At 37.6% G+C, this 16,702-nt stretch overlaps 1 protein-coding gene across 4 annotated transcripts in view; it reads left to right on the top strand.

The window, feature by feature from the left end:
- Window positions 1-4,998, top strand: part of MECOM (MDS1 and EVI1 complex locus) — a 565,849-nt gene extending 560,851 nt beyond the window's left edge. For all 4 annotated transcript variants that reach the window (XM_082655558.1, XM_082655556.1, XM_082655557.1 and 1 more), the window contains one exon: window positions 3,469-4,998. In XM_082655558.1, the coding sequence (XP_082511684.1) occupies window positions 3,469-3,603 (135 nt within the window). In that variant the 3' untranslated portion in view covers window positions 3,604-4,998. The remainder of the gene's footprint in view (window positions 1-3,468) is intronic.
- The last annotated feature ends 11,704 nt before the right edge of the window (window positions 4,999-16,702 follow it).

Genomic DNA, 16,702 nt, shown 5'->3' with positions numbered 1-16,702 from the left:
GAAATGAATTGCCAAAAGTCTGTAGCAACTTAATGGCACACCTGGAGATAAACCCTATCGATTTTTATTGAATGAATGAATGAATGAATGAATGAGTGGTACCCAAGTTCATTGAGGTCTATAGCAATCTATCAGCACTATGGCGACCAAAATAAATCCATTTAAGGATCTATAAATACCACTGAACATAGCCTCAGTTCTTTTTTCACAAAAAAGGGAAGTCAGTCCTTTCTACTTGACATCTGCACTCAGCCAGGTTGTTTATTCAGGTCCATTTCTTTCTTTAGAAAGAAAAAAGAAACTTTCTGTTGTTATATCTGTTGGTCACTTTGGTCTAATTGTTTGATCCAGAGTTCATTTTAGAGGTGGCCTGACATATCAAACCATGTGACCATATTAACTCCTACATCTGGAAATTTCTTATTTGGATGAGATGTTTTGCACTGGTCTTAACAGCAAATGTGGTCATATCGCAACTAAAGTGGGGAAAACATTCCAGTGGGATAATACAAGTTTGAAAGTATCAGTAAAGTCAATAAAAAGTCTTAAGATATCATGTATGGTAATAGGCAACATAAATGTTCTTTCTGAATTGAAGTGAAAGCACCCAGCCTCAACTCTGGAGTTGCCTAGCTTTATGAGCTTGAGAACATCACTTCACAACTATGGGTATCATTTCCTCACTGTAAAGTGGGGTGAGTGGAGAAGATGTCTAATATCCCTTCCTGCTCTATCATTGAATGAGGATAAAAATGAATTTTTCATTTTCTAACATTAAAAGTAAACCAGCCAGAGTAGACATCTCATTTTCACGTGGAGACAGCCATAAGAAGTGTCTAATATATTTTTTTAACTCTTGATTTCCCGTTCTTCCTTGCTAGTGGATCAGAGAAACTGGGGGAGCCAGCTTTTCTTTCTTTTTCTAAAATTTCTTTTAATTATTCCACCCCAAATTATGACATTATAAGGCACAATACCTGAAAATTCCTGAAACTGTCACAGTGATAGAAAGCAAAGGGTCCTGGGAACTTAAAGACAATGGAAATGATGTATTTCAGTACCAGCATTTTGATATATAAAGTCCCGGCCCAGCTGGGCTAACAATTACCTTCACAAGAAATACTTGCATTTTGCAATTTTAGCTCATATTTTTATTATTACTTGATAATGTCATATATATGTCAATCTGAAGATGGTCATGCCTTTTTGCAAACTGACTTTGTTTCATGAGACTTTATTCATTCATTTAGTTGTCATTAACTGTCAGTTATGTGCTCAGCACTGATCCTCGTGCATGAAAATGTTTATTTCCTTTGATTACCAAAAGGCAGACATTCCATATTTATCATTTTCTAGAATCTGAATAGATTCAGATGCTTTACTCAAAACTCATATATTTACTCTGTGATTTTTATAGTGATTGAATCCAAAATAGTTGACCAATACAACAGTGGCTGCCTTCTGTATAGGGTTTTCCCTGAAAAACTCTATCCTACAAAAATTCGTTTCATGATAACAGGTACTATTTACATCAGGGACACTAAGCTAAGCACTTTATGTAAGTTAGTTCTTGTGGTTCCTCCACAACCATTGGAGCTAAGTTTTTGTTATTATTATCCACATCTCATATGAGGGAAGTAACCTTGAAAGATTAAGCAACTTGCCCAAGGTCACGCAGCTAGCTGAATAGAGGCAGGTTAAAAGCCAGGATTAAAACAGGATTTCGGGACTTCCCTGGTGGCGCACTGGTTAAGAATCCTCCTGCCAATGTAGGCGACACGGGTTCAAGCCCTGGTGTGGGAAGATCCCACATGCCCCGGAGCAACTAAGCCCGCCAGCCACAGCTACTGAAGCCCATGCGCCTAGAGCCCGTGCTCCGCAACAAGAGAAACCACCACAATGAGAAGCCCGCGCACCGCAAGGAACAGTAGCCCCTGCTCGCCGCAACTAGAGAAAGCCCACGCGCCACAATGAAGACCCAACGCAGGCAAAAATAAATTTAAAAAAACAAAAACAACCTCAGGATTTCAAAATTTTCTCTTGTAATCCCTTTTATTTTTCCACATATCAGAATTAGTTAAAAAAAAAAGAATGAGTTTTGTTAAAACCATTTCAGAATAGTGTTCATCTTGATCTCTAAATGTGGGTATGTCATTGGAATAAAGTTCAATGCTCACTTCACCCACACTTTAAACCCTACAAAGGACAAAGACTCTATGTTTTATCCTTGATTCCCTGGGACCTAGCACAGTGCCTGGCATAGAGTAGATGCTTAAGAAATATTTGTAACATGTCTGCGGAGATTTTGTAGAGGTCCGGAAGGCAAATAGCATACATAAAAGTCAAATGTGTACATTGAGAGCAATGACCCAGCAAATCAAAATCAGTCTGCGAGAGCAGATTTTCTAACTGAATGCCATGATTACGGAAGAAACCACAGACCGGCCACATGTCTCAGCACGACTCCCAGAGATGAAATTCTGCTTAACAACGGAGGCATTTTGTCTTTGTTTACCGACGGTGGAATGCCTTTGGCAGGACTTTAATGATTCCTCTTCAGCAGCATTTTGACAAGCAAGTTTAGCAGTGGATGAGACCAACAAATCAACAGTGAAAAGTTCACTCCTAAGTCAAGACCAAACATTTCATTTGAATATTTTACTTGGCAGCAAATGGGGAGATTCTCTGAATAGCTATTTGGACTTTGACGTGATAATAAGGAAGAAAGAGCACTTCTTCACAGAGCACCCCTGTGCACCTTCTGCTGGCAGATACTGGAGCACAGGGTTAGAACTTTGTTGGGTCTTTTGTGTTGTTTCATTTTTTGGTAGAACCGATTTGATTTACCTCGACTTTCAAGGTCTTTGAGTGTCAGCATTGAATACTTCAAGCGTGGAGGGGAAGTGGACAAAGCATTCAAAGCTGGGCAGAAATAAGTTTTACTTATGCCTCCTTCCCTCTAGGCGAGTGACTTTGGGCGAGTCATTTCACCTTCAGTGCTCTCAATTATCCAGTGCAGGAGTCCTTGGGACTGTTTCCCCTGGACCACAGTACTGTCAAGGCAGGCCTGTCTCTTATTTGTATTTGCAGTTTCAGTTGTAAGCATTCAGTAATATTTGGGGTGAGTTGAACATGTGCATAAACAGTGGATGGATGGTTATTATAGTTAATGGTCGGGGAGGGGCATGGCTCCTGTTTCTTAATGGGGGCGCTGTTGTCATTCTAGGTTGGGTCATTAATTTTTTGTTCTGCAGATCGTGTCACTATTGTGGCCCCGAGGCAACGAAGGCCAGCAGTAACTCCATGTCATTATAGCACAAGAAAATGTCCCGCACTCTTCCAAACACACCCGTGAGGGATGCTCCTTCTCAGGGTCCCTTCTCTTTGTAACATTCACCAAAGATATCCTTCGAATGAAAAGTGATGTTTTTCAAATGCCATTTACCGAGTCTCTCCTTTTTACCTCAGGCATATGCTATGATGTTGTCATTGTCCGACAAGGAGTCCCTCCATTCTTCATCCCACAATTCTTCCAACGTGTGGCACAGTATGGCCAGGGCTGCGGCGGAATCCAGTGCTATCCAGTCCATAAGCCACGTATGACATTCCCAAGGTCGACCAGAATGGGACCAAGTCCAACGGTAGCATGGCTTTTTCACATAGGACTATTTAAAAGACTGCTGAGCAGAATGCCTTATAAACCTGAAGGGTCACTCATGTAAAGTCTGGGGACCTTAAACTGAATGATTAAAAAAAAAAAAAAGAAAGAAAGAAAAAGAAACTATTTATTCTCGATATTTTGTTTTGCACAGCAAAGGCAGCTGCTGACTTCTGGAGGATCAATGCGACTTAAAATGATTCAATAAAAATGAAAAACTTGCTGGGCAGAAGGCGTCTTCCCGTTCACCTTGCCCCTGGGAGTGGGTGGGTGAGAGGAGTAGTTAAGATGGCAGCATTGATACGAATGAACACTCCATAGAAACTGAATTCTTTTTTGTACAAGATCACCTGACACATGATTGGGAACAGTTGCTTTTAATTACAGATTTAATTTTCTTGCTTTGTTAAAGTTTTATGTAATTTAACCCTTCGAAGACAGAAGTAGTTGGATGAAATGCACACTTGATTATTATAGAAACTGATAACAGGGAGTATTTTTTTCCCCATTAACTTTTGCCTTCTTTAAGTACATTGTTTAAAACGAGGGAACAAGGGTATGTGTATATTGTAAACTATGGATGTTCAATGCTCAAAGAGGTTAAGTCAGTGAAGTAACCTGTTCATCACCAGTACCGCTGTACCACTACGCTAATAGAAGGTTTGCCAAATCCTTGTAATAACATCTTAATTTTAGACAATCATGTCACTGTTTTTTAATGTTTAATTTTTTGTATGTGTTGCGTGTATCATGTATTTATTTGTTGGCAAACTATTGTTTGTTGATTAAAATAGCACTGTTCCAGTCAGCCACTACTTTCTGACGTCCGAGGCACACCCCTTTTTGAATTTCAAGGACCAAGGTGACTCGACCTGTGTATGGGAGTGCCAAATGGTGTTTGGCTTTTCTTAACATTCCTTTTTTTGTTGTTGTTTTGTTTTCCTTCTTAATGAGCTAAATACGAATAGATGCAACTTAGTTTTTGTAATACTGAAATTGATTCAATTGTATAAACGATTATAATTTCTTTCATGAAAGCATGATTCTCCTGATTAAAAACTGTACCCCATATTTTATGCTGGTTGTCTGCAAGCTTGTGCGTTGTTATGTTCATGTTAATCCTATTTGTAAAATGAAGTGTTCCAGACCTTATGTTAAAAGAGAGACGTAAATAACAGACTGTATTCAGTTATTTTGCCCTTTATCGAGGAACCAGATTTGTTTTCTTTTTGTTTGTAGTCTCATTTTGAAATAATCGGCAAGTTGAGGTACTTTCTTCCAATGCTTTGTACAATATAAACTGTTATGCCTTTCAGTGCATTACTATGGGAGGAGCAACTAAAAAATAAAGACTTACAAAAATGGTTATTTTTTCCCACAGTGTGGTATTTTCCCTTCTCATGCAACTTTGGTTTCCCTTTGGGATCCAGTGATTTAAAGATATGCTGTCTGGGACTTTGATGCCCTAATAGATACATGGAATGTAGAGCATGTGTGTATAGTTTTGAGATGACATGAAGGATAGCCCTTGGCCCAGAGGGACTTGGACTATCTCCCACTCATTGCTCTGGACTTTCTCCATGTGGTACAAAGTCAGGGCTCAGGTGCAACACCACATGGTCCGTGGGATCACCCCATGTCTGCAGTACCCGTTTTAGTTAGGACAGAGCAACCTACAGTTTTTCTTCTCGATTTTAGCTAGTGCCTGCCAAAAGGTATTCTGTTTCTTATTTTTGTTGTTAATTACCCAAATACTGTTGATTGATTCCCAAAGGGGTGGGGGGACCCTTTAACTTTTCTATGATCATTTTAAGTCTTTGCCCACATGCAAAATATCATATTTTCATGGTTAGAATCAGAGGGTAGATTTGATTTCGAGTTTTCTTCCTCTACCAAAAAAACCCACAAAAACTGCATATTGCTACAAATTCTTCAAAATAATCATTTAGCAGTTGCTCCGTATTCCATCAGGTTTGATCTACTATGATGTCTTTAACCATTCAGATTTTGTTGAAAATTTATGTTCTCTGCTTTTCACTAGTGTAAGCAATGGTATTTTAATTTTTACGCACGTAATTGCTTCTGTGTGTTCATATATGTACACACGGAGTTGGAATGTGAGGAGTGGTATTTCCATACAATAAATTCACTGGTGGGGGAGCCATTATGAGTATTTTTTTGCACCTTAAATATAATGCCAACTGTTTTAGAAGATGGTTATTTCAACTTGGCCAGCTGTAGAGGTTTGAACAAGGTCTGCATATTAAATAAGTATGACACGTGGAAGTAGATCCAGACTAATTTCTCCGTTTGTTTATTTATTCATACTAAGCCAAAATGCCAGATACAGGGAAACCTCCTCACATCCTTTCTGAATGTCAATAGTATAAGAATTAAATATGTGGGGTATAAATATTGATTTTTTAAATAGAAAGTGTGCACAGGAAGTACTGAGAAAATATACTAAATCTATAAATCTGGTGTATACAGAAGGAGAAGAAGAATCTAGTGTTTGAGACATAGAACAGCACATTCGAGAAAGTGGAGACTGGGAACGTGTTGTGCATTTTCCTTTGTTTTAAAGAAAATACTTATAAGTTCTGAAGCCATTCTAATACTCCCATCGCTACTGAATTCTTGTTAGACTCTCTGAGCATGACATTTCAGTAGTTTGCTAATGCTTAGTGCCTCCAAATTCCAAAGAGGCTTTCAAGCCTTACATTTCTGCTTTCTTTTGCATTCATCTCTCCAGCAGTCCACCGCACGGCCCTGTGGGGAGGCCGTGAGATGTGGTAGAGACAATATTGGATTTGGAAGCCGAAGGCCTGGGTTTGAATTGTGGCTCCATTACTTTAGCGGCTTTGAGGTCTCGGGCAAGTCACATACCTTTCAGAATCTCATCTGTGAAACCAGGGTAATAATACCTGCTTCTCCTGCTACTGAACTGGGTTTCTGGGGATGTTGAAAATCGAAGTACATTTTTAGAAATATTTGGCAAAAGTTCTACACATGCAGGCGCTTCATAATTTTTATGGTGGTAGTTAAGAGAACAGAATGTGTGTGTGTGTATACACATGTACACAAACACTGTGCTAAGAAGAAATGTTTAGACTAAAGCAGAAATCTGTTCCAGAGTGTATAAAGGTGGATATGGACCTTTTTTGGGAAAAGATGTTAGAGATGTTTCTTTTTAAGTTTTTTTTATTGAAGTATAGTTGATTTACACTGTGTTAATTTCAGGTGTTCAGCAAAGAGATTCAGTTATACATGTGTGTGTGTGTGTGTGTGTGTGTGTGTGTGTGTGTGTATATATATATTCTTTTTCAGATTCTTTTCCCTTATAGGTTATTACAAAATATTGAGTATAGTTCTCTGTGCTATACTAGGTCCTTGTTTGTTATCTACTTTATATATAGCAGTGTATATTGTTAACCCCAAACTCCTAATTATGTTTCTTGAACAAATATGTAGCTTTGAAAAATAAAGAAAACTCAGCCCTTTGAAAACATGAGCCATGGAGTCTGATTGTTGAGAGCTCTCCAAAAATTCAAGGACAGTTAAGAAAACACATTCAAAGAATACGCACACTCACACTTTTATTTTCAGATAATGACCATCAACCAGTCTTTTTTTTCTGCACAGAATAAATAAAATGAGTTATTCGTTTTTTAAACTGCCTGTTACGCCAATGTCATGCTGGGCATGTGTATATCCATTAGCTTCATTAATCATCACAGTAAGCCTGCATGCAGGAAGTATTATTCCTGTTTCACAGATGAGGAAACTGAAGCTCAGAGAGTTTAAGAACCTACTTCAAAGTCACCCTGCTAGGAACTGGCTGGCTGAGAATCCAGGAGTGCCTGCCTCCTTAGCCCACACTGAGGCAAGCGTCTCAGAACTCCTGGTTCAGGCACAGCTAAAGAACTCCAAAAAGGACTGTTCCAAACCAAGGCTATGTGCCCACAGAGAGTAAGGCTGTTGGACATGCAAATGTGCCCCGGAGAGATTTAGGCGTCTGAGTCTTGGCTGTGAAGAGTTTGAAAGGTGAGCGCCAAGCACTGGTTCCCGGGCTTTTTCTATTCAGGTTATCTCAAGTCAGAACCAATGAAACTAGTGCTTTTAAAAGATCCTAAATGCTTCCTTAATAAAAGAAGGGCCTGAGTCATCTTGTTTGCAAATTTTTAGCAGGTATCTTGAGTTTCCTCCTAATCCTTTTTGAAAAAAAGCTTTTGAAATTAGTAACATGGCATGAGTTATGCCCTTTTTAGATGGTTAGTGGCCTCATCATGAGAGAAATCAAATGTGAAAGCAAGTATAGCTAAAATGTGTACTCATTTCATTTTCCCCAGGTTCAAAGAATTCTTAATGGAAGGATTGTGGAGAGAAGTGGGAAGAGTAAAATGAAAAAAACTAACAGACTGGGTCCAGGAGCCCCAAAGAGAGTTTAGAGAGCCAGCCAGCTCTTCCCCCAAGTGACTTAGGTTAGAATTTAATTGTTTATTATATGCTGCATAACTCATTTCTGAATACAGGAGACTGTCCTTGGTGCAACATTTAGAAAGTGTTTAAAATATTTAGAAGAAGGATGTAGGGTGGCAACTATAAAAAAAAAAAAATCCAGAAATTAACAAGTGCTGACAAGAGTGTGAAGAAATTGGAACTTTTGTGCACTGTTGGTGGGAAAGTAAAATGGTGCAGCCACTATGGAAAACAGTATGGCAGTTCCTGAAAATATTAAAAGTAGAATTATCATATGATCTAGCAATTCCACTTCTGGGACATCCAAGAGGAATTGAGAGCAGGATCTCAAAGAAATTTTGTACACTCATGTTCGTAGCAACATTATTCACAATAGCCAAGAAGTAAAAGCAACTCAAGTATCCATCGATGAATGAATTAAACAAAATGTGTAATATACAAACAATGGAGTATTATTCAGTCTTAAAAAGGAAGAAAATTCTGCCACATGCTACAACATCGATAAACTTTGAGGGCATTATGCTAAGTGAAATAAACTAGTCACAAAAAGACAAATACTGTGATTCCACTCATTTGAGGCCCCTGGAGTAGTCAGATTCATAGAGCTAAATGTAGAATGGTGGTTGCCAGTGTCTGGGGGCAGGAAGGAATAGGGAGCTGTTGTTTAATGGGTATAGAATTTCAGTTTTGCAAGATGAAAAGAGTTCTGGAGATTGGTTGCACAATAATGTGAATGCACTTAGCACTACTGAATTGGACACTTAATATGGTTAAGATGATAAATTTTATGTTACGTATATTTTTACTCCAATTAAAAGGAAAAGAAATAATACAATCTCTCTCTCTCTATGGTTCTTTAAGGTGAAAGAACATAATTCTATTCAACTCAAACAGAAGCAAATTAAGGGAGCTCTTAATTGGTGCATATAAGAGAGCTCATAACAATTGAAGGGAAAGCCGGGGACCCAGGCCTACAGCATAACACAGAACCAGTGGGTAGGCAAAGCTGGAGCCCACCTCTTAGGCTGTTATCATCAAGATGAATCAACTACCATTATGTTCAGCTTTTTTGTTGTTGTTGTCAGTCTGGGTCTAGATTAAAATTCTAGAGATAAAGCATGAAAATGGCTCTACTTAAAATCCTACTTGATCAAGAGAACCATTAAACTCATCTAAAGGTACGGGGCAGGAAAGGCCAGTCCCCATATAGCCAAAATGAGAGAATCCTCCCAAATAAGTGGGAATAAATTATGGATGTCAAAACCAACAACTATCCACACCATCTGATTGATAGGAAAACAAACAAATATGTGAGGGCCAGTATTTTCATGGCAGGACACAGGGTTTGGTAATGTCAAGGGTAATCAGAGGCATAACATGATAGCACATGCAAAACAAGAACTGTTCCAGAAAACATAGGACTTAACCATCCTCAAAGGAATACTTGCTTCAATGAATTCTTGAAGTTAGGATTGTTGTTATATTTTTTTAAAGTGCTTCAACTATGACTCCTACTAATGACTGTACCAGGACTGGCAATAAAACTGTAGCCAAGTAGCCACGTGTTACTGAGAATTAAAGTAAATTGATTCATAAAAGTATTTTGCAGACTTCTTTGGGTCACATGCAGTAATCATGGTGAGTAAGTAACTAAAGCATTTGTCTCAATAAAAAACATTCAGTAAGCCAGTGTCTAGAAAGGAAACCAGAAGCCACTCTAAATATTTTAAGCAGAGAGGGATTGAATGCAAAGGGTTGCATACAAAAGCATTGGAAGGGCTTTGACATACATACACTACTATGTATAAAATACATAACTAATGAGAATCTACTGTATAGCACAGGGAACTCTACTTAATGCTCTGTGGTGACCTAAATGGGAAGGAAATCCAAAAAAAGAGGGGATCAATGTATACGTATGGCTGATTCACTTTGCTGTACAGAAGAAACTAACACAACATTGAAAGCTTTGGAAGGGCTGAAAGAGCAAAAGGAAGAAAAGGATGTAAATCAGACTAGGAAGTGGCCTGTGACCCTCATCATGGAGTTGTGGAGCCAGGGCTGCTGCTGCTGGAATCTCCCTTCCTGCTGCCTTCTAACCTCCCACCAGTGCCTTCCATTGCACGTCACTGGAAACCAACTGGCAAGGGAGTCTGAGGAGTGAGGTTTTCAAGCATCCAGGCTCCTGTGATAAAGATGAATGCTGGGAAAGGTGCTGCGTGCCAACAGACCGTATCTGGCATGGGACCACCGAAACTAGATATACATACTAGTTTAATAGGAAAATCCTCCAATAACTTCCCACTGTTTTTAGAATGGATATCAACACATCATGGCCTGCAGGGCCCTCCATGACCCAGTTTTTGCCTACCTCTCTAGTCTGTATTACTGAACAATCATGTTACAAATGACTGGAAGTTATATACGGTAACGTTTTACTGGTTAGTAGGATTTTGCATGAATTTCACTTGTTTTCTTCGTTTTGCTTATCTACGTTTTTACTTTATCTAAAAATAAACGTGCATTAATTTTTAAATAATAAAAACATTATAGAAACAAACAAAAAGCTTCTTCTAAATTATTAAACAGGACAAAAGAGAACAAAAAGGAGGTTTTGTCTGAGGAAGTGATGTATATGCTTCAGATCATCAACTGTGAGTGTTGGATGAGGCCAAACTGCTCACTCTGTAAGTGACAACAGTGAGATCTAGAAAGAGCAGTGATGGTTTGGTCCAAGGTCCAAGGTCACAGAGCTGATGTGGAGTCCAAACTCAAGTTTCTGCTTTCTGGACCACTTCCGTGTGAACCATTCTCAAGGTGAGGAGTGGGGTATGAGTGGAGTGGGGTGCAATTCTAGTGTTCTGTGAGAGAGCTGGGGTCAAGGGTTTCTATAGTGAGTTCAGGGGTTAGAGTACCTCTGAATGTGCCTAAATCAACACCAACGACATAAGTGCTAGACCATGTTTTTATGTTCAACATAAAGAAAAGGAAACATGTCTTTAATGCAACACACTTATTGTACATATTATAAGAATAGAGTTACGGTAGCCACTTCTCGCATGTAGGTTCGTGTCGATTTCATTTCAGTTTCGAGTTCTGAATGCTGGTCAGAAATGGGGCTCATTTGACTAACTAGCTGAATGGTATTGAGCTCATCTAGTCAAGAAAGGAGTCAAGGCATCTTGTTTAAAAACCCTGCCCGAATTTGACATCTCAGAAGGCAAAGCTGACTTTTAATACTTCCTCTGCATTATTTCTCTGCAGGATAAAATCTTGGCCTTTTCCAATCATCTCTTTTAGGCAGCAGCATCTCTAAAACAGGATAAATAAGTCAGGAGAACAAAGAATCAGAGAGTCCCCCAAAGAAGCAGAGTTAACAAAGATAGCAGGAGGCCAGTTAGTGTCATGACCTTGTCAAAAAAGATCTCCTCACCACCAGCATTGAAGTCATCCTGGTCTGTGACAGTCACATTCTCCTCACTTAAAATAATAATGGATTATACTAGGAGGGGTGACATATTAAGTGATTTCAGTCAGCATTATTTTGAATTAGTGAATCCGATCGGCCTTTTCTCTGCGGTAGCAAGGGGAGGCCATATTTTTTGAAGAGGTCAGAGTGGGGTGAAGATGGACAGTAAGGAGACAGATTTGAAGTACTCTCTGCATGGGCAAGACTGGGGCTTATGAAGCAGAAGATGGTAGCTGCAATCCAGATGTGGTTCTGTTGACCCAGGATGGGAAAATGTGTTGTAACAAGGAGAAATGAGTGCAGATTTTTTCGTTTTGCTTTGCTTTGCTTTGTTTTTGTCAAGGACCGATTCTTTCATCAAAATTCATTTGCTAAAGACAAAAGTAAGGATTAAGGTCTTCAACTGACAGACTTAAAAACTAACAGAAGGATAAATTGGAAATCTCAGCGAAGAATTTTTGATAAGCAAATCTATGTGACAGTATAAATAGGGAGATTCATTTAGCTCTGTGTCTTTGTAAACCTCTTGAGAAAAATATAGGGGCCAAAAGATAAAGATTTAAATTGTTTAGCCCTGAATTTCTTTAATATGGTCTTTACTAACTTAATGTCTACTGTTATTTAAACTAGTAAATGGGTGACATTTTTTTTTACTGTTCTTTCATTACTTAAAATCAATAATTTCCTCTCCATATTCTTCCAATAAGTCCAAAAAAATTTTAAATTGACTAAAAAGCAGTTTGCCCTTCATTTTTTTTCTTAAAATGACATCCAAAGATATATATATGAAGAATAATTAGAGAAAGTAGAATTTCTCTCTTTAATATGTTCACATTTGGAAGAGATTTAGGATTATCACATAGGCTTGATTGTCTGCCACAGTTCTCGGAAAAGCAACAGCAATTATGGGAGGGCATGGAGGTAGAGTCAGAGACCTGGAATTCTATCATTTTTGTCACAAACTTGCTGGTGACCTTATGCAAGAACAGCTATTCCCAATTTTAACAATTTAACTATCACCACAATTTTTGCTATATCTGTGTACCACTTGAGTCATTGCTTAGTTTAACTTTCTTTTTCTTGATTTATTTTTTTATACATTGATAATTTTATCTTAAAAGAACATATACATAGAAACCTACTTTTCATAAATATCACTTAGTAAAAAAAATAAATACAATGAAAAACTACAGCAATATTACTAGATTGTAGGGAGATGCTTGTAGTCAATGTTACTACTCTCTGGGTGTTATTGAAAAGCACATGTTCCGGTTAGGGAGGTCCATGTGACTAGTTCTGTCTGAAAGACTGCAAGGGGAAGTGACACATGGCACTCTTAGGCCAAATAATTTAATTGACACTACACGGTTCTCTTCATTCCCTTCCTCTGATGTGACAAGGAAGAAAGCTGCAGGTCCCAGATGATGCAGGTATAAGATGATACCCTCAGCCCTGTCATCTGAGTGGTGACAGCATAGACTTGCTTCCACTGTGAACACCAACCCATTGAGATATGAATGGTGAATAAGAAATATACTTTTGTTCAGTTCAGGCACTGAGACGTTGAGTGTGTTTTCACCCACAGCAAAACCTGACCTATACTGATCAGTACAACACTGTTGCCCACTTAAGACTGTGGTCTCTTTGTCTACTTGTGTTTTGTTGGAAAAGGGGGATATTAGGAAGTGTTAGAATGATGTTAGAGAAATCTTAGCTCTAATTTGAGACTTTCTTCTTGATTATGATGAAAAAGTTAAGAATCATTAAAAGAGAACAATTTCTTAAAATATACTGGAAAAAATATGAAAATTCTTTGATCCTTTGTTCCTTTCTCAAAAAATGATAGAAAATACTTGGCTCTATGATGATGAGAGAAAAACATGTGAAGATGGCAACTGCTCAGCATACAATCAAAACATTTTAGTGGGTCTTATTTTAAAGCTGTATGATATTATGCAATGTAGCACAAGGGTATTTTGAAGGGCAAATATTCCTTTAACAATATACAAAACAAAGTGGTACTTGGTTGAGGCAAGCCTGTCTTGGTAGGGTGACATCCCCATAGAGACCTCGTGTTGGAAAGAGGTCCTCCATGAATAGTCTGGGTGAACTGTGTAGAAGGGAGAGGGAGAAGTGTGTTAATATCCTCAGACACCCTGAGATATGTGGTGAAAGAATGGAATAGGGGAGATCAGATAACCCAGGGAACCAGTGGCAGAGGAGGTGAAAAAGTGTCTCATTTGGGTCAGGTTGTAGAGGGAGAGCCAATAAGGACTTACTGATGGTTTGGCTTGTGGGATATTCAAATAATACCTAAACAATAATTATTATTTATTGAATCCTTAGTATGTATCTAGCACTGAAGATAATGCTTTTATCTCTTTTGTTACAACGATCCTACCAATGAGTTAATTTTATTATTCCCATTTTATCATCTGGAAAACTGAAGCTAAAGCAGTTAAGAAACTTACCCAAGATTGCACAACAGGTTAATAAAACAGCTGTGAATGCACCCAGCTGTATCTGTCTCCAAAGGCTCTGAACTCAATCACTCTTTTATCCTGGTGGCAAGGGATGCTATTTTACCTTCCCATTGATTAACCAGCAATTACATTTTTTTACAAGCACTTTATCCTTCTCCTTTTCTTTTGAATATTTGGAATCTGATCATGAAGACAACCTAAGATATATCCATGTGCTTAGAATTTTGCCTGTGTAAACAGAACAGTTTGCAGAGGAATGCAAGGGTTGAGGGTTGCATGAACAGTCCAGCTATGCAGAGTAGGATGGATGCCACTTAGCTTTGACCAATTATTCACATATGTCTTGAGCATGAAAACTATTTGTTGGTTTCCTACAATTATAAGTGGAACAGTGTAAGGTTCTGGGTCACTTCACGGTAGGTGGTTGCTTTCAAAATAAAGTCATTTCTGTATGTACACGAGTTGAGTTTGTGTGAGCATGAGGGGGCAGAGAGGGAATTCAGAGGGGCAAGTGAAAAGATGGATGGATTAGAAGTTGACTAGTGGGATATGGCACCATCAAGTTGGCTTTAAAGAGAATCCCAGTAAAATATGTCATAGCAAGAGAAAGCACAGTGGAAAAAGTTCATGGTTGGAACCAGACACACTGGGATAAGGATTACAGTTTTGTTATTAATGCAGGACCATGGGGGAATAGTAATAACTACCACATAGGGGGGAAAAAAGTTGCAAATATTGTTACACATGAAGCTTTTGGTGCATAATTCATGTGCTATTATAATCCTTTCTGTTTTTTTCTTTTTAATTTTTATTGTTATTTTATTCATCTTTTTGCATAGGCAATATCTGCTCTTGGTAAAAATTTAAAAATTATAAAAGGGAGCAAAGTAAAAAATAAATTTTCTTTCTTCCCTTATACCCCAGCAACCTGGTTCTGCTTCACAAATGCAAATCCTGTTGTACAATTCTTGTATATCTTTCCAGAAGACATGCATATTAGTCCTTTTATTTCATAGATGGTAGAACACTATATGGATTTTTTAACTTAATTTTTCTTAAAAATCATTGCATCTAAATTCAAATAAAGTTATCTTCTTCTTTTCCTTGTTCTCCCCTCCTGTCTTCTCTTCTCCTTTTTCAAGTACACAATATTCCACTGTACCATAATTTGACTACCTAATCATCTACCAATGACCATTTAGGGGTATTTCCAATATTTTAGTACTGGAAACAATACTTTAATGAATATCCTGGTAAGGAGTCATAGAACTGCAAGGTCAAAAAGTGTGGGCATTAAATTAATCTCTAAAGAGTTGTCATCATCATTGTGTGAGAGTGTTTCTGTATATCAAAGTAACAATCTGATAGCTTTGTCAATCTAAAGTGATAAAACATAGTGTATTTCTTTACTATGAGTGAGGTTGTGTGAATCTTTCCATATGTTTAAAGACCATTAGTTTTTTTATATTTTATGTAAGGTATCTGTTTAGTTATCTGTTCCTATCCTTTGCCTGTATTTCTCTAGATTTATTCGTTTTGCATTCCAAGGAGCTCTTTATTTAAGTAAACAGCCTTTCATTTGTGATATTATAATTTTTAACTTATCTTTTGCAAAGATTATTTCTGCAGTGAAATTCATCAACCTTTTCTTTCTTTTATGGTTTGTTTTTATGTAGAGAGAAGTTTCCCACTCTGATTATTTTTAAATTATATTTTGTTTTGCCTCAAGTTTGTTTTGTTGTATGATATAAGGTAGAGATTATATTTAGTTTCCTAAACATCATTTAATAATAATTGATCTTTTTACAGCTGATTTGAAACGTCACCTTTTCATATACTAGATTTCTATATGAATTTTGCTTTATTTTGGGAGATCAGTCTACCTATTGAGTGGCCAATAACACTGTTTTAATCAATATAGCTTTTTAGAAGGTTTTATGGTAGGGTCAAAGCTGTTCTGTACAACCATGTAGGTTGCACAGAACTCCTTTTTCAGGACCATTTTTTACATAAATTATAGGGTTAATGATGCCCACCACCCTACTCCATGCCAGAACTGTTCAGTGCACAGCCTACACAGTTAATGGGTCAATCCCATGCAATCGTTTAACTTCTTCAGAATTTGCTAACTATTACTGTTTTTTTTTTAAGGAATTTTAGAATTAACTTATTAGTTTTAAAAAGTCCTATTGACTTGTTTTGCAACTGGGACTCATTCAGTTCACAAATTGACTCAGGGAGAATTGACACTTACCTCACACCATACCAAAAAATAAAATTATTTCCAGCAGAATTGTATGTCTAAAAGTAAAAGCTAAACAACAAAAATTAGACATGACATACAGTAAGGCTATCTTCATGAACTTAATGTAAAACATCTTTCTTAAACGGGATGCAAAAATTCTAACCAAAAGTATAATTGGTTAGAACATTTTGTCTTCCAAATATATGATAAATTCATACTAATCAATACACAATGAACTCCTCCTAATCAATGAGAAAAAGATAGATAATCTCAATAGAAAAATAGGCAAGAGACTTAGATACTTCACAAAAGATGATATCTAAATATTCAACTTCATCAATAAGCAAGGCATACCAATTAAAGAAAGC

This window comes from Grampus griseus (assembly GCF_964374135.1).
Source record: "Grampus griseus genome assembly, chromosome: 5".
Taxonomy (NCBI): Eukaryota; Metazoa; Chordata; class Mammalia; order Artiodactyla; family Delphinidae; genus Grampus; species Grampus griseus.
The sequence above is the reverse complement of the archived record's forward strand: the minus strand, read 5'-3'. Positions and strand labels throughout refer to the sequence as shown.